This window comes from Coenobita brevimanus, chromosome 97, assembly GCF_032717465.1.
Source record: "Coenobita brevimanus isolate Jiangsu-jjx chromosome 97, ASM3271746v2, whole genome shotgun sequence".
NCBI lineage: Eukaryota > Metazoa > Arthropoda > Malacostraca > Decapoda > Coenobitidae > Coenobita > Coenobita brevimanus.
In genome coordinates this window covers 13,613,441-13,639,322 of record NC_137050.1, presented here as the reverse complement: position 1 = coordinate 13,639,322, position 25,882 = coordinate 13,613,441, and the positions used below count along the sequence as shown (strand labels likewise).

General features: G+C 41.1%; 1 protein-coding gene across 1 annotated transcript in view; it reads right to left on the bottom strand.

Moving 5' to 3' along the window:
* The window catches only part of LOC145413828 (extracellular matrix organizing protein FRAS1-like), a 596,816-nt gene that overhangs the window by 71,289 nt on the left and 499,645 nt on the right, over positions 1-25,882 (bottom strand). The window contains exons 41-46 of the mRNA XM_080283490.1: positions 16,472-16,633; positions 15,295-15,394; positions 13,925-13,990; positions 11,843-11,850; positions 11,013-11,135; positions 135-323 (exon numbers count right to left, since the gene is read on the bottom strand). Of these exons, the coding sequence (XP_080139616.1) occupies positions 135-323; positions 11,013-11,135; positions 11,843-11,850; positions 13,925-13,990; positions 15,295-15,394; positions 16,472-16,633 (648 nt within the window). The remainder of the gene's footprint in view (positions 1-134; positions 324-11,012; positions 11,136-11,842; positions 11,851-13,924; positions 13,991-15,294; positions 15,395-16,471; positions 16,634-25,882) is intronic.

Here is a 25,882-nt window from a genome sequence, read left to right as displayed (position 1 = left end):
GCAACCTCCACACTCAGACCTATGTAAAAAAAAAAAAAAAAAAAAAAAAAAAAAAAAAAAAGATTGCCAAAGACGATGGCCGGCATTTAAGCCAAAGTAAACTCTTAAGTCCTCAACCCTGGCTCATAACTTACTTGTATCTTTGCAGTGAGTAAGGGTGTGGTGGTGAGGCCAGAGTGCCAGAGGAGGGTGTTGTAATAAAGTGACACTGAGAGTTCTGTGCGGTGATCCCGGGAGCTCCAGCCAGGGGGAGCTGTTGCAGTTACATAGGAGACATACAAAGGTACACGCACTGTCAAGAAGCTCTGACCTCCCGTACTGACCTGGAAGTATAGTAAGGATTATCAACAGTGACACGAACAATGTCATTATTAATACCTCTTACTTTTCATCAACACTCATGGCATGACTAACAGTCTGAAGGACTGTTTATATGGCTGGCCAACCTATCCTCTACTCAAAAAATATGACAAACATTTCACTAACAATTTGTGGGAATGTTTGTCACTCACCAATCTATCCTCTAAATCAAAATTTATAACAAACATCTCAGTACTTTATATTGTGTAGTGGCTGGGATATCATTGCACTATCTGGATCACAGCAAAGTACTTTTAATTTCTCCCATTAACCATGTGTTGCAGGGGAGTTTCCAATTTTTTACCAAGGATACTGGGAGTGAAAGTTGGATTGAACAAGGAAATTGCTGATAATGGAATCAAGAGAAAAAAAATGGGGTTGCATGAGCACTTTGTGTATGCTCTTCCCTATGACCCATTTCCAATCATTTGGCATCACTTCCAAATACTTTTCCAACATTACCTAACACAGAATAACTACTATGATGTCAATAAATGGAATACTTACAAGGCTTTGCAACACAGTTATACAAAAGTACTATCTCATCAGTGAGAGCTGTGTCAGCCTACATCACAGCTATTTAATGAAAACACTGGAATCTCTTTCACTGTTGAAGAAACATTACAAGAATGAAATCCCACGAACTCGGGCGCCAAGCTGTTGACACAAAGCGTCGTTCGATATGCCTCCGCCAAGCCTTGTGTACAGATTTGCCATACAACCTCCATGACCTTGCTCACCTAAACAGTTCAACGTCCCATAATACTGTATCACTGACAAAAGTCTGGTCAAAATCCATTCAGGGTTTCAGGAGTTATCACACCCACAATGATAAACTAAGTCAACCTGACCTTGGGCTTTTGACCCCATGACCTTGCTGACCTAATCAGTTCATTGTCCCTTTATACTGTATCACTGACAGAAGTTTGGTCAATATCCATCTAGGGTTTCAGGAGTTACCACACCCACAAGGATAAATTAAGTCAGCCTGACCTTGACCTTTGGCTCCTTGACCTTGCTGACCTAATCAGTTCATCATCCCTTATACTGTATCACCAACAAAAGTTTGGTAGAAATCCACTGGGAGGTTCAAGAGATATTATGCCCACAAGGTTAAACTATGTCAACCCCATTTGATCTTGACCATTGACCCCTTGTCCTAGCTGACCTAATCAGTTCATCATCATCTCATACTGCATCACTGACAAGTTTGATGGAAATCCATTGAGGGGTTCAGGACATATCGTGCCCACCAAGATAAACTAAGTTGACCTCATATGGCCTTGACCTCTGACCCCTTGCCCTAGCTGAACTAGTCAGTTCATCGACTCATACTGCATCACTGACAACAGCTTAGTGGAAATCCATCAATGGGTTCAGGAGATACAGCACCCATGATAGTGTTATGTACACATGCCCACTTGAATACTGTGAAGAGTGTATATGAGGATGCTAGGGCTGCAGTGTGTGGATGGTGAACAGAGTGAATTTTTCTATCTGCACGTTTGATTGAAACAGGGATGTGTCCTGTCTCCTCAGTTGTTCAATTTGTATATTGATGGAGTTGTAAAAAGAGATAAAAAGTAGAGTAATGGATGTCGGGGAGGCCCTAATGAGAGAGGGCAGCATTTGGAAACTCCTGTTCTGCTGTGTATGATACCGTACTGCTGAGTGAATACGAAGGGGAACTGAAAGGCTTGGTGAGTGAGTTTGGAAGAGTTCGTAAAAAATGGAATTTAATGGTGCATGTAGGGAAGAGTCAAGTTGTGGTCTTCGAGAGAATGAAGTCAATGAATGCTGAGTGAGACAGTGAGGCTGGATAGTGAGGAGATGGATAATGGAATTACATTAAATTAAGTACTTGGGCAGTTTGATGAATAAGGTTGTAGGTTTAGAGGACGAAGTGCTTGAAAGGGTACATCAGGGAGGAAAAGGTTGCTGGTTCACTGAAAGTGAGCAAAGAAATAAAAAAAAATTGTCAATGGATGATAGTTTTGTGATACCCATTGTAATGTATGGAAGTGAAGCTTGGACCTTGTTGAATGGACACAAGTGAGTGCAGCAGAAATGAGTTATTTGACAGAAGCATAAGGAGTTACATTGAGACACAGACTGACAAATAAGGAAGTGAAGGAGCATTGTGGTGTGGATGTGGATGTGATGGAAAGCATTAGGTGAAATACACTGAGGTGATTTAGCCATATGGAGAAGATGGAGAGTGAGAGATTGATGAGGAGAGTGTATGTGAGTGAGGTGGAGGGGGGGAGAGAGAGGGGGAGACCTAGGATGAGATGAAGGGACGGGTGGAGAGCTTTGTGAGAGAGGGAGATTTAAGTTGGGAGGAAGACACTGAAATGGCAGGAGACAGTGCATCATGGAGGAGATTTGTCTGTGGCCACTCCTTATAGGATTAAGGAGTCTTGTTACAGGTATGCAGTATAGATCATTTGTATAATGAGCGATCAAAGTCAGCAGAAGTGAGGTTCAAGACAGTGTCAACTGCATAATCAAATCTGAAATAACAATAGGTGCTACCCTTTTCATGAAAGTTTGTAAGGAGATTGTAGCCAGGAAAACTAAGTCAGCAGATGGAGAGATTTGGGTTTTGTAAGGAATACGGTTAGAGTGGATACTTGATCTTCGTTCTTTACACAACCAACATTAACTCTTGAAAACATGAGTTTGGAGGAATAATCTTACTTGATTTTTCCACACCAAACTGTAAGAATTAAGTTTGTAACAGACTTTAAATGGCAAGACAAACCAGTCTTTGGAGTTGGAAATTGTAAAATTTTTCTTTCACTGCTGAGCTTCTGAGCAATCTATCATGAGCATCAGATTCAAGGTAAAACAAAAACACTCGGAACACATGCCCTGTGTACCTGATCCTAGTGATGTTTCCATGTGAGAAAACTGGATGTAAGACTTCATGGAATGTATGTGGGTGGTGAAGATTGGACAGGGTAATAAACTCTGTGATTTGTGAAAGATATGAAGAACAGAAGTATATTGATCAAAAAGCAAACAGAAGCTTCCTTGGATGATATGGTCATAAAGAGAAAATGGATAAGAATGCAGTGATGAAAAGGGCTTCTGTGAGGAGAATTCCAAGGTTCATGGAGACACAGAACAAGATGATGGCTATACATGGTAAATCTACTAAAAAGCTACATATGGAAGTGGATGAAGCAAAAGACCTGGTGGAGAGAAATGACTGGATGAAATACTGTATGTATCAAGATGCATGGTTGGTGGGGGCACTCACCATCCACTCACCTGATGTAGTGCTGCTCTCTGGTGTCTACCCTTTCCTCTCCTCCATCCTTCTTTCCTTCCATCCTCTTCTGTCTTTCTTTCCTTCATTCTTTTCTCGTCCTTCTGCCTATGGGTGACTTTACACTCCCTCTTCTGTCTTTCTTTCCTTCATTCTTTCCTCTTCCTTCTGCCTGTGGGTGACTCTACACTGAATGACAAGCCAGATGGTTTCCTGTACACCAGGAAACCATTTACTATGCTGGGTGGTAACCATATAACCAAAATTTGGCGCCTGGTGATTTAGTGGGTAATCACGGCGCTCCAATTGGATTGAGCCGAAGGTTTATATATCCAACAAGTGGTTGGGGTTTATTGCTCACGTAATGCCACTCTGGGATGAGTGAGGCTGGTCACTCTAATCTTAAATGTCAGGGCCAACTTGCCTAGCCCAGGGCTCCTACGCTCCTAGTGGGGTACCATAGGATTGGATGATGGATGGATAAAGAATTGGGATTGCACCACCTTTTTATTTAGGCAGTACAAAATGTGGCGCAATTCCACAGGCATTTGTGAAACACATATGAGGTGTGACAAAAAAGAAACGGGACTTTGGCTGCTAATCACACGATTCAGCAACCACACAGTAATGAAGTACATCATGATGTTGCCCAACATCTCAGCATTGTATGAGAGAAGCAGCACTTCAGTTAACCTATTATCTTTCTTTTCACACATGGTTTTGTAGCTCCTGTCATGTGCCCTCTGTCACAGAGCGAGCCTTGAGCAAATGATTAACATCAAGTTCTTCGCTAACTTGGGAAAAACTCCAGCAGAAACCCTTGCCATGCTGAAGGCTGTGTTCAGAGAGGAAACGATGTCCCGTACACGTGTCTGTGAGTGGCACAAGAGGTTCAAGATTGGGCGGGGTGACGTGGAGGATGACCCAAAACCAGGATCTCCCTCAACAACAAGAAATGATGCCAACATCCAGAAGGTCAAGGAACTGGTGCAGAGTGATTGCAGACTGACAATCAGAATGAATGCTGAGCAAATGGGATTGAATAGGGAGTCAATGAGGTCCATCTTATTGGAAGATTTGCGCAAAGTTGGTGCCCAAACTGATCTCTGAGGGCCAAAAGACCCACCATGTGGATGTGTCATGGGGCATTTTGGAGCAGGTGGAGGGCAACCCAGAGTCCCTAGATGGCATCATCACTGGAGATGAGACCTGGGTCTTTCAGTATGACCCTGAGACCAAGTAGCATAGCCTCTAATGGAAGATGTCTGTGTCACCCAGACCACAGAAGGCTGCTCCAAAAGATCCATGACACATCCACATGGCAGGTCTTTTGGTCCTCAGAGAGCAGTTTGGGCACCAACTTTGCATAAATCTTCTGCATGCCCAAACCTTCCAATAAGATGGACCTCATTGACTCCTTATTCAATCCCACTTGCTCAGCCATCATTCTGATTGCCAGTCTGCGATCACTCCGCACCAGTTCCTTGACTTTCTGGATGTTGGCACCATTTCTTGTTTTTGAGGGACATCCTGGTTTTGGGTCATCCTCTATGTTACCCTGTCCAATGCTGAACCTCTTGTGCCACTCACAGACATGTGTATGGGATATTGTTTCCTTTCCATACACATCCTTCAGCATGGAAAGGTTTCTGCTGGAGTTTTTCCCAAGTTAGCCAAGAACCTGATATTAATCCTTTGCTCAAGGCTCATTCTGCAACACAGGGCACTTGACAGGGGCTACAAAACCACCTGTGAAAAGAAAGATAGTTATTTGAAGTGCTACTTTTCTCATACAGTGTTGAGATGCTGGGCAGGGAGGCAGTGGCTCAATCTGTAGAGAGGTGGCCAGCAGTCCTACCGGACCCAGGTTCAAATTCACGCTGGGGCAGGGAACAGTTTAAGAATCTGAATTTCATGTAAAGCCGACTTTACTGATCTATCAGAAGACCCGCCGACATGTAAAAAAACCCCCCCGCTAATACCAATACACCAGTCCTGTATGAGACAGCCCAAGCATGTACTCAATACGGACGGTGGGTGTTAGTGCCGAAGTGGTGACATGTGGAGGTGCGTGATATGTAGGAGGACTACTGGGCCTTGGAAGCAGGCTGTGAAGCCTATGCCCAGAGTCGAACACATTAAAAAAAATAATAATAAAAAATTACTATGATGTACTTTCATTACTGTGTGGCTTCTGCATTGTGTGATTAGCAGCCAAAGTCCTGTTTCTTTTTTGTCACACTCTGTACAGTGAGGTTCATTTATTTCACTCCCTTTCCACTCCACCAGATTATTTTTTGTGTCTGTTACAGGGATGGTTTAGTCATTGTAATCAAATGACTAGATGAAATACTGTATGTATCAAGATGCATAAAAAAAGGGGTTGCACTGCCTTTTTATTTAGGTGGTAAAAAATGTGGCTCAGTTCCACAGGCATTTGTGAAACATAGAAGGGGAGGTTCATTTACATCATGCCCCTTCCACTCTACCAGATGATTTTTTGTGTGTGTTACAGAGATGGTTCAGTCATTATCATTAATATCTATCAAGCATCATTCATTCATTTTCTACTTCCATTGCCTCATCTATGCCCACACCAACGGACTGAATTGTCTCCAAAGCACATAGGACATCACCATGCGACTTTGTAATGATGCATTGTTTAATGACCACCCTGGGAAAACGAAACACCCATTTTGTTTTTAAGGGAGAGCTAAGAAGTTCAAAAGTCTGAAAGCAAACGGATATGTGGCCAATTACAAAAGCAAACAAAGGAAAGCAAACAACAATAGACCTTATAGTCCTTTTTAGGCTGTTTGTTACTGAGTAGACTATAACTACAAGATCCAATTCTACATGCTGAAGGATGAGGATAGTAAAGCATGAAGGCTCCCCCTGCCTCCAAACCCTCCAGTTAAAACTGGCATGAAAAAGTTAGAAAAACCACCTTGCAGCATGGAAAAACTGACATGGAAATCTCATAGGAAAGACTGAAAAGGGAAAAGTTACACTGTATCATACTTTATCTGTAAGCTACCAGTTTGAATAACTTGAAAGAGAATGTAGTAAATCAAAATGAATAATCAAATAATAAATAACTAAGGCACGACGTTATGTATAGGTACGTTGAGTTAATGGGGCGTCTGTAGACACAGTGTGGAAAATGCATCGTGTGGATGTTTGGGGGTGGTTTGACAATCTTGCTGGGCACTTTTAAGGTAGGCAGCAGTCGATCAAGCCCCAGCTATCTTCACTCTACTGAGACAAGGAACTTTCCCATGCGGGACAAATACACAAGTTGCCTCTTGATGCAGTGACCCCTGGTACATTAAAAAAATCCAAATGATGGTCACTTAACCCTTTGAGATTCCAATGACGATTTTGATCATCATTTCAAATCCAACTTCAGAGATTCCGATGGCGTTTTTATTCGTCATTTTAAGAAACTTTTGAAAACTATTCACCATAAATCGCGTTTACACGTCATAACAAAGACACTCAAGCGTGATGTCAAGGAATGGTTGCTCTATGTGTGACAGGTACTGCATAGCTGGTCTGACTCATGGCTTCGTTTCTTTATCACTTTATTCTTGGTGAATATTTTTCTACAGCAAGGTATAAAATTTTTGGCTTTTGCCTAACGTCAGCTTGTCAGTCTGACTTTATTTTCTTTGTTTTTGTTTTTAGAACATAATATGATAAAGTACAACTATTCAGCTTCAAAATAACAGCACAACCAGCATCCTATCATAAAAAGTGTATTTACACTGAATGATCAAAGAAAAAGACTGGACAGTGAATATGCAGCTGAGACTAAGATAAAATTGTGCATCTCTTTGCGTTTTCTTTACCATGTAATAAAATGAAAAATTACCGTAATCTATATATCATTGTAAAGATAATTTATTGTAGTTTTGCAAGGTTTAAACCGATTTACATATATTTATTAGTTTTTTTCTTTTGCCAGATATTTTCTATGGCAAGATATAAAATTTTGGGTTTTTGCCTAAATTCAATTCATCATTTTGACATTTTTTTTTTTTTTGTTCTCCCTTTTTGAACATATTACGATAAAATACAACTATTCAGCTTTAAAATGACACCAAAATCAACATTCTATCATGAAAAGTGTATTTACACAGGGGGTCAAAGAAAACTATCGTGCCATGAAGATGTGGGTCAGCGTGAGAGTGGCTGACTCCAGCACAGACATAATGTGCCTGGCCCAGAAACCTGATAGGGTTAACTAACAAGGACCCCCAGTGATCCACAGCCCATCACAGGTCAAAAGTAAGAGTAGTGACTTAACTCAGGGCTATCTGTGCATATCCTAGTCTGTGCTTATACTATATTTGCATTTAATACATTGATCTGAGCTCTGGAAAAAAAAAAAAAAAAGTTTATACAGTATATATACAAGCGTTTGGGAGTAAACATATTAAGCTGGGGGTTAAATGACAGATATGTGTCCAAGTGACCTTTAAAGGTTAGTACTGTATCACAATTTACTACATTCAAGGGCAATTTGTTCCATATATTTACAACGTTGTTAAAGAAGAAATGTTTAGTTTCATGTGACTGGAATTGTTTGCCAATTATTTTGTGCCCACTGCCTCTAGTATAATTCGAGTGATCAACTGTGAAGTATTTATCGATGGCATTGTTATTGTGACCTCTGAATACACTGTATTTTAAATACTTGATTTAAATCTCCTTGTAATTTGCAGTTAGTTAGGGCGAAGAGAATCAGGGCTTCTAAACACTCCTCATATGGTTTGTTTCTCAAGCTAGGTATCATTTTGGTCACCTGTCATTGTATTCCTTCAAGTTTCTCTATATCTTTTTTGTAATAAGGTGACCAGAACTGGACACAATACTCTAAATGTGGGCGAACTAGAGAATTGTATAAGGTTAGGATGATAGTATTGGATTTATATTCAAACGCTCTACCGATGAATCCGATTGAATATGTTGACTTTCTTAACACCCTCCATACACCGTTTGCATGGTATATGATCATTTGCTATAATAATTCCTAAATCTTTTTCATTACTGATATTACCTAGCTGAATGTTATTCATGGTGTGGTAGTAGTAATAGTAGTTGTTCCCTAGGCAGTCTCGCCAAACAGCCCTGAGTCCCTTAGGAAGGCCATGGCCGAGACCAGGCTTTCCCACAGAGCTCTCAAAGAGTGTATGTTGTGTTGTTGGTGTAGGTGATAGTGTGTAGTGCTGTCTTCCATAATGTGCTTAATAGTATGGGGTGCTGTGCTGCATCCTGGACAGGCATCAGCGACGGAGTCATCTAGCCTCTTCTGGTAGCTTAAGAGGGCTGGCTGGTGCCCACATCTCAGCCTGGCCAGGTGGACCCTGTCCTCACGAGGGAGATAGGATTCAGAAGGGTGGATGTCAGGAGGCCATGCATGCAGCTGTGTGCTGTCTTTAAGTGACTGAATGGAGCGGCGAGCGATCTGAGTGTGGATATGCTTCTGGAAGCTGGTCTGAGGTGGGCGAGGGGGGAAAGATGACAGTATTTGTGTATGGTATCGTGTGGTGGGTGTTATTTTGATGTTCCTTGGTGTGGGAGGGTGTGCTGCCATGTAATATAGTGGATGTTGTGGGTTTGTAGAAGCTGCAGCAAGAAACTGGGTGCCTCTCATGTCTAGGTGATCCTTGACTTTGAGGACTTTGGTTTCTTGATGTAGGTGGTCTGTGGGTGTAGTAGATGCGCAGCCTGTGATTATTTTTAGGGCCTTGTTCTGTATGGTCTGTAGAGTGTTGTAGTGGGTTTTGATGAGGTTAGAAGACCAGGCAGGGCTTGCATAATTCATCACTGAACATATGTATTGTTTGTATACTGTGGTGGTGGTTTCTTTATTGTGTCCAAATGTTGTAAGGGCAAGTGACCTCAAGGCATTGAGTCTTGGTGTTATTTTATTTTTAATGTTTGTGATGTGTTGTTTAAATGTCAATGATGTATTGTATGTTATACCAAGGATTTGGGATATGTGTGTGTGTGTGTGATAGGGGAGTGTTGTTGGTGAGGTATGGAATGTGTAACTGGCTTTTCAATTTCTATTTCCAATGTTTAGCACTTTGCATTTACTAATATTAATGTCCATCTGCCAGGTTTGGGCCCAATTAAACAGTTGATCGAGGTCAATTTTTATTGCCTGCCTCTGTAAAGATGTGTCTGCTTTGGTACCAGTTTTAGTATCATCAGCAAATTTGGTTATTTTCCAAATTAAACCCTCAACTATATCATTTATGTATATTAAAAACAGAATAGGACCCAGTACTGAGCCCTGTGGCACACTACTAGTAACATCTTTCCAGTCCGATTCTTTATCATTTATTACAACCCTCTGTTTTTGTTCTGTATGCCAATGATTGATCCATCTGAGAACATTCCTTCTGAACTCATGTGAATTCAATTTCTGAAGTAATCTTTTATAGGGGACTTTGTCAAGATATACAACGTCAACAGATCTGATCTCATCGTAAATTTGGAACATATCATAGAAGAAAGCCAAGATACTCGTAAGGCAAGAGCGATTATTTCAAAAACCATGTTGTGAATCGTTGATGAGATTATTTACTTCTAACTGCTTAACAAACTAATCTCTGAGAGTAGTTTCCAACAACCTGCACACCAATTAAGTTAAACTTATTGGTCGATAATTTTCTGGCTGTGATTTGTTCCCCTTTTTGAATATCGGGGTTACATTTGCTAGTTTCCATTCACGGGGCACTCACTAGATAAAACTCTCCAGCATTCATACTTCAGTATTTCTAATTTCTGTGTGGTATTCACTCCAATTAATTATAGGAAGTTGGGTCAATATGATGGTAAAAATACTGGAAAAATGTTGTAACGGGTTTCCTTTATAGTACTATTAAAAAGAAAGAAAAAAAAATCTACCAACTACAAGGGCATCAAATGATATGGTCAAGTCCCAGATAATGGCCATTTTTCAATAATTATCATCAATATCTTCTAAGGGATTTACAAAATGTTAACTGGAACCATTCATTCCATATTATTCCCTCTGAGGTGTTGCAACCGGAGGCCTGGCTTCTGGATTTCAGGAGAGGACATGTAACAGTAGATGACCAACCATCAACCTGAGAGGCATTAAATGATTTAAAATCCTCCACCTGCCATTAGGCATTAAATGATTAAAAATCCTCCACCTGTCATTAGGTATTTCCTGCCCATGTACACAATGGAAGGTCATTACTCTGACTGGTACATTTAATCACCTGACCACCAAGTGCCACCAAATAAATTATCATAATGACCCTTTTTCCCATCAAATGATGGGGTAATGAAAATGAATAAAATAATGAACATGTAAATATTATCTTAATTTACACACCTGGAAGTGTGGGATGACCTGGCCACCACACATGTCTGCCAACTGTGAGAGTGTGAACCAGGCAGTGAAGATCCACATACACTGGTCCAAGTCTAGATGACGGTACAACTCCTTCGTCTGGTTCTGAATGAACATAGTATATTAATTCATGTTTACCAAGGTCAAACCTTCTATAATACATTAGCCTAAAACAGATTCTTTTATCAAGTCTTATATTCTAGCAATAAACCTGTTCCAATATATGAAGATACTTATCAGAATACCATATGATTATGCAAAACTACATTTTATGTTCAGTCAGCTTATGTTCAACTGGTTTGACATGAATATTCTTAGTGCACAGTGAAACCTCTGGTGTGCTTTTGGCATGGTCAGTTTGAATACAGTCAAGATCTCATTTCCTCTCTCATGATCACTTGTTCAGTGTCATTCTGAGGCCCTGTTTACTGATGGTTAATATGGCAGTGTGGCAGATCTAAATGGTTTGGTACAATTAGTTAACGGTGATTAAGTAAACAAAATATAAATTGTAAATGTGGAAATAAATGGGCTTTAAAATAAAACCTGTTTGCTAACCTGAAGGATGTATTGCTGTTGTTACTGTTGAGTAACCCCAGTCTGTATGGGCAAGCAGACCCATCAAACGCAGGTAAGGAACTATCCCTGCAAGGCTTCCCATGTTGTGAACTGATTTTCCCTCACCACAGACAGTCTCTCAAAGCTATATATTCTGTGTCAGACAAAGGACAAGCTTCCAGTATTTTAATTCATTTGGCAGAGAAGAACATCTCCAGCAAAAATTTATCAGCAAGGTTATCTACTTTACTTACCTGTGAACCTATTCCAGGACAGTTTTAGGTGCTCTAGCATTGTTGGAAACCACAGGCACACTGCTTTGTTCACTGGTTTATGTTTTCATCCCATATGAAGGGAGATCAAATGTCAGGGAAAGCAGTTGTTACTGTTGTTGTTGATGGTGCTCTACCCTGGCCTGTCCGGCCAGGCACACCCACTGACCACAAGCAAGCAACCATCACCTTCACACAAGAAGTTATAAGGAAACATTAGTATCTCAAAAGCCTTGTGATCCATACCAAGGAGAAACTTTGTATTTGTTTGGGAATGCATTTCCACTTTACAATTATTCTACTGTGAGTAAATTCCTATCAAGGTTCCCTTTGAACTGCTCTACTGTAGTGCTATTAACAACATCCATGGGGAATCTGTTCCAGGTGGAGCACATCTTGTATGTTAAGAAATTTTCACAAATGCTAGTACAGTAATCCCTTTAAAGACCCGGATGCCCAAGACCCGGACACCCCAAGTCCTGGACATTTTGGGCCTGGGTCCATTAGTCCAAGTCTCGGAATATTCCCTAAGATATCAGGACATCTGGGACACCAAAAATGGAAAAAAAAAAAAAAATGTCAGTAAAAAAAAGAGGGGGGTGTGAGTTGGGAGCAGGGCAGTGAAATGGCGGGGGACAGGGCGACTTGGAGGCGATTTGTTTGTGGCCACCCCAAACGGGATTGAGGCGTCTGGCAATAGATAGATAGATAGATAGTGTTCATCTCTACTCTAATTTTGCCGCTCAGTGATGAACAGCTGTGTTTTGGTGCGTAGTTCTGACGACGTCCACTAGAGCACCCCTGCATCCTCCCAATTTCCCACCTACCTACCATTGTGACTGCACGCTTGTTGCCATGGCTGCCCACGTGCTCGCTTTTGTGGTGGTGCCCTACCTGCTGCAGACTCAGGCTCTGGGTCTGGCTCTGACAGTGAATAAACTGCAATACCTCGCCACTAGACCACATGGGAATTTATAGTGTTGTGCAGTGTTAAGAAATTAGAATTCAGAGTGCAAAGATTAAGTGCAGAGTGCAACACTGGTGTGTTGCAACTGGCATGGTGCAAGTAAAAACAGAATGTGGTGTTAAATAATTATAATTCACAGTGCAAAGGATTAAATGCAGTGCAACACTGGATTATTGTACATGCTTCAAGTGCACCTTTACTGCTGTCAGAGCCATAGAGGAGGCGGGTTAATCTTCATGACGGCCACAGATGTGTCATAAGTACCTTGTACACTGTTAAATATTTTCATTACTCTCTTCTAATTTCTCATTCTCTGGTTCCTTTTCATTTGTTTTATGGTTTCTGTCCCTTATTTGTGTGAATAGGGTCTTTAATATGTGCTATGCATGTCCAATAGGGAGTTATTTAGGTGGCTTTCAAAGTTAGGTTGGGTTGGGGTCTATAAGTACCTGTCCAGGGGCATTTTTCCCAAGTCCTGGACAAGACCAAGTCCCAGACATTGTTTGGGCTCTATTATGTCGGATCTTGGATGGATTGCTGTATTACACTGTTTCAGTCCCAGCTTCCAACCATGGTTGGATGTTGAAGTCATGTTGAGACAGTCAAACCCATTCCATGTTTTAAACACTTCATTGAGCTAACCTCACAGTCTATGAGTTTCCATTCTAGAGCCCAAAGGCAATTATGATAACTCTGTCTCCTGATGGATGGAACAAGTTTTGTAGCCCTAGCTTAAACTTTTTCAAGTCAATCTATGTCTTTCCTAAGTGAAGGTGACTAGAGCTGCACACCGTACTCCAGAAGTGGCTGTATTAAGGAGTTATAGAGTGTAAGAACAATCTCCAATTTCCTAAAATGAAACTCTCTGGATGTAGCCAAGAAATTTCCGGATCTTTTTCTCAACTTCAATGTACTGTTTGAGAAACTTTAACACTACTGATCAATATACCTAAGACCCTTTCCAAATTAGTCACCCACAGAGTTCTCCCAGCAATCAATAGTCTGAAGATCAAGGGTTTGCTTGGCCAGTAAGGATCACTTTGCATTTCTCTAAGTAAATGGTATTTACCATGTCATAGACCATTCCTCTAGCTTACACAAGTGTGCCTGGAGTTTTTCATACCCTTCAAGACTGCTCACATTTGCTCCAAGTTTGATGTCATCTGCAAACATCAATGTCATGGGTATAAATGATGAACAGGAGTGGACCACAGACTGACCCTTGTGGAACTCCAGAAGTGACTAAAACCCAGTCAGAAGAAATTATGTTGATCACTACTCACTGTTACCTAACTGTTAGCCAGTTTTCTGTCCAGAATGTAACCTCCCTATTAATAATGAGTGCATGCATTTTTAACATTTGTCTGAGGTGAGGCACTCTGTTGGATGACTTTTTAAAGTCTAAGTAAAGGATGCCTACTGCTTTATTCCTGTCACATTCATGCAACATTTTGTGTAAAAATTCAAGCAGGCTGGTTGGGCACAATATATGTTCTCTGAACCCATGCTGGGAGTCGATAATTAGGTTGTGATTATTCAGGTGTTTGAGTATCCTGTCTACAGGCATTCCTTCTAACAGTTTTACTATAAAACTAAATGGTAATTATCAGGGCATTTTTTATTCCCTCACTTAAAGATTGGGGTCACATCTGCTACCTTCTGGCCTTCTGGCACTTTCCCTGTTTCCAGTGACTCATTGAAGATTTCTGCAAGTAAAGGAGCTACTGCGTCATGCACCTCTTCAAGAATTCTTGGAATAAATTTATCTGGACCAGGCTACTTGTATAATTTTAGCCTGCTGTTTCTTCTTGTCAACTCATCAGGTGAATATCTGAGGATAATGGAATCATCACTCTCATGACCGGTACTGGTTGTGCCATGTCATGAGTATTTTCTAACAAAGACCAAAGCAAAATAGCTTTTTAAAGTGTGGGCCATATCCAAGTCTGTGATCTGCATTACATCTGATTGATCCTTAAATGGTCCAGAACTACCTTTGAAGGGTTTTCTACTGTTTACATGGCTGAAGAATTCTTTAGGGCTTTCTTTGCACTGTGATGTCACCCTGATTTCTTCATTTCTTTTAGCCAGCGTTATCAGAGATTTCACTCTACTAAATACAGACCTGAAGGAGTCAAAATCATTCTGGTCCTGGCTGCTCTTGGACTTCTTGTATGCAGCATTATTCTTGTTTATTGCAGTGGCCATTTCATTACTAAACCATTTTGGTTTAATTGACCTGGGAATTGTGGATTTGGAGGGTAATAATGCAGTCTGCTGTTCTACAATCTGCTCTTCAAATGACTAGTACACTACATTTACATTACTGCCCTCTAGTCCAACACTCATAAAACTCCCTCTAAAACCTGCAAAATCAGCTCAACAGAAGTCTAGCTCTTGTCTGTGAGATCCGATGCATTTTCACAACATCTATGTAGAGAGAAGTTAATCAGGTTGTGGTCACTACATCCCAGTGGTTCAACAACAGACACACTGGTAACACTTTCATCTTCCTTAGTGAACACAAGCTCCACAATATTATTGCCTCCAGTTGGTTTGTTTACCCACTGGAACAAAAAAAAAAAATTATCTGCAAAGTCTACACGATGCCTATCTTCTGCATTTGCTGATGTGTCATCCCACTTTATGACGGATGTAGTCTCCAAATATTACAGATGTATTACCACTAACTACTCTGCTCAAACTTCTGTACATCCTTGTCAGTTACATAGCTGATGTGGAGGCCTGTATACAAAAACTAACTTGTACAAAGTGCTGTTTAAATGAAGGTCACCATCTAATATTTCATGGTCTGACCTAATTTTACAGTCAACAGGATTCATGTTGTCACTGACATATTGTACATTACTCTGTACTGGCCACAACATCAGAATGTTCTGTAGCCATCAATGCCTTGAGCCTGGGTAATTTGTTTCAAACTGATCTAGCTCTGAAGAAAACTATCTGAAGGGGCACCAGCCTTTTCCTGGAGCCCCTTACCTCATTCCCATATCCCTTAGGCACCGGTGTATCTTGAGGTAGTTGTTTCTCTCTTGGACCAGTTTCTTGCCTGCCATCAGAGAAAGAAGTCAGGAACTGTTGTTCCCATCTTCATGAGCACAACTGCTTTGCCATCTGCCAGAAGATACAGTTTTCCAATGAGGCATAGTCCTTCTGTGAGAGTGAGTCACCTCTTCCACTTGGAGGGGTCTTCTAACTGTGGTGGAGGATCTCCATATTTTCTGAGAAAAAACTCTATCTTTCTGAGTCCTTTTCTTTGACTTTGGAGGAGAATCTGTTGATGTCTGTTGCATCTCTACTAGATCCCTTGCCACTACATCATGGCTTGACCTCAACGAGATAAAGAGATCTTGACTGAGGAAGTAACCAAGGTGAGCCTGCCCACTGTCACTTTAATGTATACCATTATGAAGGTAAAATTGTTCTCGTCCAAATAGGTCAACAAGTCAGCTAACTTGGAATTTATGCCTATTGCTTTACTGATGACATAACTACCTGCTTTACTGATGACATAACTACCAGCATACACCCTTGGCATAATGTCATTTATCATGCTCTGATCTGTCTTGAACATTATCAGCTAGAGTCATGGCATCACCTATAATCATCTCTGTAGCACAAACCTTGTTGTTCCTGAAGAAGAAGTCGTTGTCACTAACTTGGACAATTATTGTGATCTCCTTTTCCTTTATCCAGATTTTCTCTATTTCTCTATCAATTTTCACTGTTTTAGCAACCAGAAAGGACCTGACCTTATCCCTGTGGAATTTTCTAAAGTAAGACTCCTGTCCTCACACCAGAGAATCACTAATCAGGAATGTTTGGGTATCCTTGACATCCACCAGACAGAATCTGCTCATCTCTAAAGGTGTTTGGGTTGAAGCAGATTCATTTACTAGTGACGTGAGGGCACTGGATCTGTCTGAGATGCTCAGTCTAATATTAGGTTTTTTGAGCTGGGTGTGTCCCTTCATCCTACTGTTTCCCAGCCATAAAAGCCACAATCGTCTTCAACTGGAACCAGTACCATGCTTTCACTGATGATGATATCTTGTTGAGAACTTGCTGCCTTACCTCCTGCAACAGTGGTGGGTAGGGATCTGACCTTTTTCAGGGTCTGGTTTACAGCAGACTCCTGATTTCATCCTTTAGTTTGCCAGTCTCCTTCTGACCTTCAGCAGACAGTGCACTACCAGCAGTGGGACAGGGTCCCTTCACACAGCAGTGTTTAAAAAAAAAAAAAAAAAAAAAAAAAAAAAAAAAAATCAATATAGCCTCCAACAGGTTATGCCGTATATGAGGCACAGTAATCTCTCAATATTCTGGTATAATTCTGCCATACCCACCGCCGGATATTGTGTCAGTACCCCCAGTCGGCTGTCCATTTGGCATTAAGATGGATAATATGTCATCACCCTAAGCTATCCGTCTTGACCATCTATCCCAAAAACTTTCCTACGATATTACCCATGAGTAAAATGTTAAAATCAAGCATAAAATACAATACAGTGCTGATACAGTACATACAGTACAGTAATACTGTACCTAATACAATCATAATCATACTCACCTAGTGTTGGCACCACCAAAAAAGCCACAAACTCAGCCACCACGCAAAACTAGGATACAGTAGTCAAAGCACTAGAGTGTGAAGCACTGAGGGGCCACAAAGGAATTCACAGCACTACAGCAACGTGTGAGGCATGGGGGGCCACAGGCTACGTCACAGCACTGTGGGGTTACCACTGCGTGGGTTACAAATACACAACGCATGGATACATCCTCATTATACAGCATCCAGAGGAGAAAATGAGAGAGCAACGGTTGGCTTGGCACATTGGGTGGGCCGCTTCCACAATGCATTGTGAGTGGCTGGTATGTGTTGCTGTGTTGCAGGGAGCCGAATTATACAAATTACTGTCAAAAAATGCATAGTACCACTGATTGCTTCCTGTTTTTGAGCTGGATATTGCCTTATTTTGCCAGATACTGTTTTAATAGAGCTGAGTGGAATGCGCCAGATATTGTGATAGGTCCAATATAGGGACAACAGATAACAGAGATTACCGCATACGTATGATTCTAGACGGCTGGACTTAATATAACTCCATCTATCATCCATAAATCTGGACTAAATACAACTCCTATCATTTGTAAATCTGGACAGATTACAACTCAATCTATTGGGCACAGAGAAAAAATGGATACAACTCCATCTATTGTCCACACAGCTGGATTGAATACAGTTCCATCTACTGTTCATAAAGCTGGACTGAATTTAACTCCATCTACCATTCATAAAGCTGGGCTGAATACAGCTCAATCAAATTTTGACTACTTTGTACATGTGCATGAGTTCCCCTTGTGGAAGTGTTGTGCATGGCCAGCTACCAGGCCTTGGACCCATGTCACTCCCATGGTAGTACCTCCCAAGATGAGAATAACCATTCACCTGTTATCTTTTTAGTCTGTTAATGGGTGCTACATCTTCCTCAAGGATGACCTGGAACTGTACAGGGCAGGGGCATCCACCTTCCCTAACCTGGATACATGCTCTGGCCAGAAGCAGATGCTTACTGTACCTGTACCATGGGACCATAGATGCAGTTGCTTACTGTATGTGTTAGATGGCCCTACAGAAACAGTTGCTTACCAGTGGTCTGCTCAGCCAGACAAACTGGGGCTAAACTACAACAACAACAACTACAACAACATCAATAACACTTTCCTTGCCAGCCTTTCATTCTCCATCCTCTCAACATGGCCAAGCCATTTCAAAGTAATTCTTATAGTGCATCTTGGCACACCCATATCAAGAACACAGCGCTGCTTCACTTCCTGATTTGTCTGTCCCCACTAACTCTATGTGCTCCTCTAAGAACATATTTCAACTGCTTTCACTTTCTAACCGTGTCCTTCCAACAAGGTCCAAACTTCATTTCCATATGTTAGAATGTGGATCACAATACAATCACACAGCATTTTTTTTTTTAACTACTACTACTACTTCTGTGCTTTCTTCTCCATTCCAAGTCACTGCTCTCAGTAAGCAAGCCTTTCTTCCCTGCTGTACCCTTTTCATACACTTCATCCTATAAATTTCCGTCCTTATCATCATATTAACTAAATATTTGTAGGTGTCTACATTCTTCATTTCCTGATTGAATTTAATTTCTTCTTCCATAAACCTTTCCCTAACCCCCCTCCTACCCTTCTAACAGAAGAAAACATGAGTGGGTAATCAAACCCTGATAGGAAAATTAGTAGATGCCATTCAGAAGAGGGGACAAACTACCTGTAGAGATGGAAATCATCTAGTGACTCAATCTTGAACAGTTTAACATCTAGTACAGCGATTCTTAGACTGGGGGGCGCCAGAAGCTTCCAAAGGGGGGCGCAAGCGGTCAGAGAAACGTTTGCTCAGGAACTGAATGAATCTTGTACCCGATTACTCATCCCTCCCGTTCCTATTTAACTTGGGTTGTCTTGGTATGAGAAAGTTTTGGATAAAATATCTTTCAGTGTACCAGAAAATCAGTCAGTAAATCCTACAAGTCACTGTCCCCTTCTCATCAACTTGTGTGAAGTAGGGTTTTCAGCGTTTGTTGGAATCAAAATAAAGCAAAGAAACAAGCTTGATGAAGTGAGCAATCTCTGATGTACGCTGAGCCAAACACCACCAAATATTCCCCTTCTGGCTGGCCAAAAGAGCCAGCATCACCCATTCCAATGATGAGTACTAACAAGTCACCAAGGTTATTGGCTATAATCCATGATTTCATTGATTTTGTTACATACCGGTTAAAGCAGTAAAGGTGACAAAAATGGGTAATAAATACGGTTTTCTTGTGGGGCGGCCACCACCCACTCACTTGATGTAGTGCTGCTCTGAGTGTCTGCCCTTTCCTCTGTTCCTTCCATCCTCTTGTCATTCTTTCCTTCATTCTTTCCTCTTCCTTCTGTCTATGGGTGACTTTACACTCCCTCTTCTGTTTTTCTTTCCTTCAATCTTTCCTCTTCCTTCTGCCTATGGGTGACTTTACACTGGCTGGTAACCATATAACCAAATTATGGCACCTGGTGGTTTAGTGAGTAATTAAGGCACTCCAATCAGACTGAGCTGGTGCAGGTTTATATCCAAGCAGTTGTTGGGGCTTATTGCTCATGTAATGCCACTCAGGGATGTGTGAGGTTGGTCACTATCATCTTGAATGTCAGGACCAACTTGCCTAGCCCCAGGCTCCTATGCTTCTCATGAGGCAACACAGGATTGGATGATTGATGGATGGATGGATGATTGTAATCAGTGTCATCTGTTTTCCATTGCTGCATAAAGATGGATATATAAATCACTGAGGAGGATGTGTAGTCTTTTTTATTGTAGTAATGATCCATGAATTGCATTTAGCATCAAAAATAAATTGGTTTTGTAGTAATTATTATTTTCTTCTTTATATTTTCTGTCAAAATTGTCTGTATGATGCTGAAACTGATTGAATAAGATAATAAAATAGAACTAAAATAGCTGCATTCAAGTAAAAAAATAATCTATCTATCTATCTATACTGTATACCTAGGCTGCTTCCCCCAAGGAAAGGGAGGTAGCCGAGGCAGGACTACACACTCCACATTTACTCATCCATTCAAACACATTCATTCGCATCTTAGCCCCAAGGGGAGAACGGACAGATCCTCACCGCACCACACCACACAAGGGTCAACTGTGCAAAGCAATCAGTGACATCCGCAGCAGGGCCCGACAGCAGAGCTGGTTTACCCCTGCCACATCATAACAGACCCATCCCCTTACCCGCACCTGACCTGACTAGCTGATCAGACCAAATGCGGGGGAATATCCCCTCAGGGCTGCGTCATCACTTATTCATTCGCAATTTCTCTCCATTTATTTCTGTCACGCACAGCCACTCTTCCTTGCTCAACAGACATCCCTCTCACATCCAGTGCTCTCTTCACACTGTCCATCCATCCTATTCGAGGTCTTCCTCTCAGTCTTACACCTCTTACATCAGATCTAGTTATCTTTTTCACCAATCGCTCATTATCCATTCTCTCCATATGCCCAAACCATCGCAACACCCTCTGCTCAACTCTACCAGCCATCTCCCGAACAACTTCAGTTCTCCTTCGCACTTCATCATTTCACACTCGATCCATACGCGTCACTCCACACATACTCCTCAGACACCTCATTAATACTACGAGTAGGATGTGTAAAAAGTCACTGGTGATGTAGCTTACTATGTTAGCCAGTAATCATCATGAAAGTAAGATAAAATTTGGTTTCAATATAATTTTTTCTTATCGTTTCAATGAACATTGTTTCTGTTACAACTGTACTATAGTACAGTGCATAATGATAACAAATTAAAATGCAATGAAAAAGTAACTATCATTCATTCATATTCTCATACTATATAAGCAACGAAGTACATCATCATCATCATCATCCATCATCACCCAATCCTATGTTGCCCAATGAGGAATGTAGGAGCTCAGGGCTAGGCAAGTTGGTCCTGACAAATGAGATGAATGACCAGTCTCACTCGTCCCTGAGTGGCATTACGTGAGCAATAAACCCCAACCACTCCTTGGATATAAACCTGCACAGGCTCAATCCAATTGGAGCACCTTAATTACCCAATAAACCACCATGCACCATGATTCGGTTATATGGTTACCACCCAACACAGTAAATGGTTTCCTGGTGCAATGAAGTATAACAGTATACAAATACACAACATACTGTTTATACTGTTTGGATCTGGACAGCCTGTGGAATGCATATAGGGACTGCTTAATTAGAAATGCTAAAGCAGTGTATGGTGTGACAAGAGTAACAATAAAGAAGAAAGGTATGACATGGTGGGATGAAGAGGTTAAGAGAGCAACGGAGGAAAAGAGGAAGAAATGGCTAGAGTGGTTACAAAACAGGGGTTCAATTGAAATAAGAAATGAGTATACTGAGAGCATGAAGCATGTAAAATGACTAGTGAAGAGGAAAAAGGAGGAGGTAAATGATGATCTAGGAAGAAAAAGGAATACAAACTACAGTACACCCTCATTATCGACAGGGGTTAGGTACCTAAGATACCCGTCGATGCCTAAAACCGTCGATACCGATTTTCGTCTGGTCAGGTACCCTTTGTTTATATATTTTAGTATCCCTTCAATCACTCGTATGTAATATGCAGTTTACTTTTAGTGTTTCTTAGAAATAAATTAGTTAGGCAATTGAAAAACTGAATATCATAATAAAACTACTTATATTAAGTAAAGAATTATGGAAAAAATAGCATAATCTCTGATGTTGATGCATAGTGGTCGTACACTGGACCTCAACTTGTAAATAATGGCTGCTGTATCATCATTTCTCTCTCCACTTACACCTCACTCCATCTATAAATAACAGGCGAAACCAGCAGTTTTAGCCATCCATACGTTTACATAACCGTGTGTAAAAAAAAAAAAAAAAACGAAAGCAGCAGTGGTGGTCATTCATACGTTCTAATAACTGAGTGTGTGAGGCAAGTGTTACGTTAGATCAGCTGTTCGCACCGATCTTCACAACACACGCCGGTGCTGCTAGCTCATACCAGAGAGACCATGCTCTCCTATTTACTTTCATTCTCAAGAGCTTCCTTTCATTCTTGATATTCCATTTCTCCCAGACCTAAATTTTCACGACTGTATGGCAGTTTATGCTATCAAAGATGAATCTTAGCCTAGCTTTCGCTAGAATCTTCTTTTAGGAAAATTGAACTCTCCTTATGCTCGTATATTTCATATTTAATCTCTGCTTAACTTTTGCAAGAAATATCCTTTATTGACAAAAAATCCAACTCGTCTTTAACATTATAACAAATGATACAGGAGCATGGGTTTTATCATATGTCCTCCTGCATTACCACACAACAGCACAGACACACGATCTTTTGCTGCTTTAAAGCCTGGCGCACTTTTCTCCTCCTTCGAAATGTACGTTCTTTTAGGCATTTTCTTCCACCACAGGACTGTTTCGTCCGCATTAAACACTTGTTCAGGCCTGTACCCTTTCTCCCTTATAAGTTCAGCAAATTCACGCGGGTACGATTCTCCTGCTATCTGATCTGCTGAAGCTGCTTCACCAGTCATCCTAATGTTATGTAGGCCATACCTTTTCTTAAAATTCTCGAACCAGCCCTTGCTGGCTGCAAATTTCTTTTGCCTAGAAGCACCAACATTACTTGGCCTATCACCATCGTCATTACTTTCATCACCATCATCACTATTTTCACCTGCCTCACTTTCATCACCATTATCTTCACCAACACCACTGCTTTCACCAGCAAACCGAGCATAGAGTTGTTTTGGTTTGTTTCTGATGAACTGGGAGTCTAGCGGCAAAGTCCTCAATCCAAATATTCAGTGCCTTTTTCACCTTCACCAAGGCATCATCTCTCACATGCATCGTTACTTTAGCCGATCCTGGTGTGCACGAAGCCAGAGCATCTTTAATGTCTTTTTCTCTCCGTTTTATGCCACGAACACTGGACTCATTCATGCCATACTCGCGACCAACCGCTGCATAGCTCATTCCACTTCTAAGTTTTTGTAATATTTCGTTCTTTACTTCCAAGGTAAGTACTTTCCTTGCTCTCTTAGCTGCCTTATTTCCAGTTGGAGTGTTACAAGAGCGCTTCGGAGCCATGATGATTGCGAAAGCACTATAGATGTGACCGAACACGACATGAGAACAACAGACAAACGTGTACTGATGCTGTTGTTTGTTGGGTCGGCGGGAACATGCCGCGAGCAGCCAGAGACACCTGGCGGGATGGTGCGCAAACTTGCTAGGAGGTGCCAATACAATTCTTAATTTTTTTAATAATAATAATTTAACTCCCAGGAGAAGAAAAAACCGTCGATAATCAAATCCGTCAATAAAAAAAACGTCGATAATGAGGGTGTACTGTACTCTGAAAACAGAGAGTTATTCTGGAAAGGTGTGTGGAAATGTAGAAGTGACAGTGGAAAGAAATGTGAAAGTGTGAAGGATGTAAGTGTAAGTGAAGTAAGGGCCTGATGGTAAGAATATTTTGAAAGCCTGATGAATGGGAACAGAGAAAGCAGTGCAGCTGTAAACATCACTGGTTTTTGGGGGTGTGCAGAGAAGGAATGAGTGCCACGAAATGTGACACTCACACAGGTGAAGAACGCCGCAAAGCGGCCGAAAATTGGGAATGCAGCTGGGGTTGATGAGGTATATGTAGAGATGATTAACCAGTCGACTCCTACTGATGTATATATGCACCCGAACGTTTTGTCACTGTTACTCCCGTTGACGTATATAAACACACCGCAATTACAAGGTCTGTCATTTGCACATTTTTCAAAATTCGAGTGTGATTTTTCGTACGTATACACGGGACACCTTCCTCTAACTGATGCCAGGCAGGGACAATGCCTTACCCCACATGACCTCCTCCCCCACACCATTGTCTCAGCAACTCACCTGTTACCAGTGACCTGGCCAGTAAAGACATATCATGCCACAGTATGAAATTCAAGGCCAGAATGATGCCCCAATTGATGACAATGTGGAGGACAAAGTTTATGTAGTGTTAGAGGAAGAAACACTCAGAAACGATGATGAGGTCATGTTGCCAAAAAAGGTGCAGTATGTTGATGTGTTTGGTGAGTGAAACAATGCTTATATTGCCTATACTACTGTGTGAAAACCAATATACTCCTGTACTATATATAAATTTGTACCAAATAAATAAATAAATACCTATTATGAGTGGTTTGGAACAGTTACCTCTCCCATAGAACACGTTTTCTCTGGAGCCAGGCCCCCTATAAACACAGCCAAGTGAGGGTACTGTTACCTGTACTGGCATTTTAAAACTCAGGTGGGCAATTTCTCTAAGAATTTTCAATGTTTCTCATAAAAAGCAGAGGTTTTAGAATAAAAAATAAAAAAAATCGAAAATCTGCCGGGACTGGGGGAGGTCATTGGTTAAAAATCTGCCAGGATGGGATAGGTTAAGTGCAGTGGAGAGAGCAGAATGAAGTGCTTGTTGGAGATACGTAAGAAGGCATGGATGACAGAAACTGTGCCTGCAGAGTGGAAAAAGGCTGTGATTGTACCCTCGTACAAAAATAAAGGTGACGAAGTGAGTGCACGAATTATCGTGGCATAAGTTTATTGATGGTAGGGAAGGTATATGGAAGAATTATTATACAGAAAGTAAGAGAGATATCAGAAGTTCTAGTGAGAGATGAACAGGGTGGCTTTAGTAGTGGCAGAGGATGTGTGGAGCAAATATTTGCAGAGAGACAGATAGCAGAGAAAGCTTGTGAGAAGGACTATAAGGTGTTTATGGCATTACAGATCTGGAAAAAGCATACAACAAAGTAGACAGAGAAAGATTGTGAAAGGTTTTGCACATGTATGGTGTAGATGGTACGCTACTAGGCACTGTCAAGAGTTTTTATGATAGTAGTGAGGATAAATGGGCTTCTACTTGTATGGTTCACAATCAACGTGGCTGTGCGACAAGGTTGTGTGATGTCTTCATCGTTGTTCAATACGTATATATATGGATGGGGTGATGAGAGAAGTAAAAGCACGATTAATGGAGAGTGGGACGGCAATGGTAATGAATGGTGATGGATAGAATATCTCAAATTTGTTGTATGCTGATGACACAGTGCTACTTGCATATACTGGACAAGAGCTTGGTAGGCTTGTGCAGAGTTTTGCTGATGTCTGTGAGCGTTGTGCCTCGAGAGAAAATGTAGAAAAGAGTAAAATGATGGTAACTGAGAAAGAAGGTGACTCCATGTGTGATGTTACAGTGAATGGAGAGAGACTGGAACTGGTGAAAGAGTTCAAATTCCTGGGTACAGTGATAGAAAAGAGAGGAAAATATGCAAAAGAAGTGGAATGTAGAGTGACACAAGGAAGGAATGTAGCTGGTGCTATGAAAGCCTTGATATGAAACAGAGGCTTGAGTGTTGCAGCTGCACAA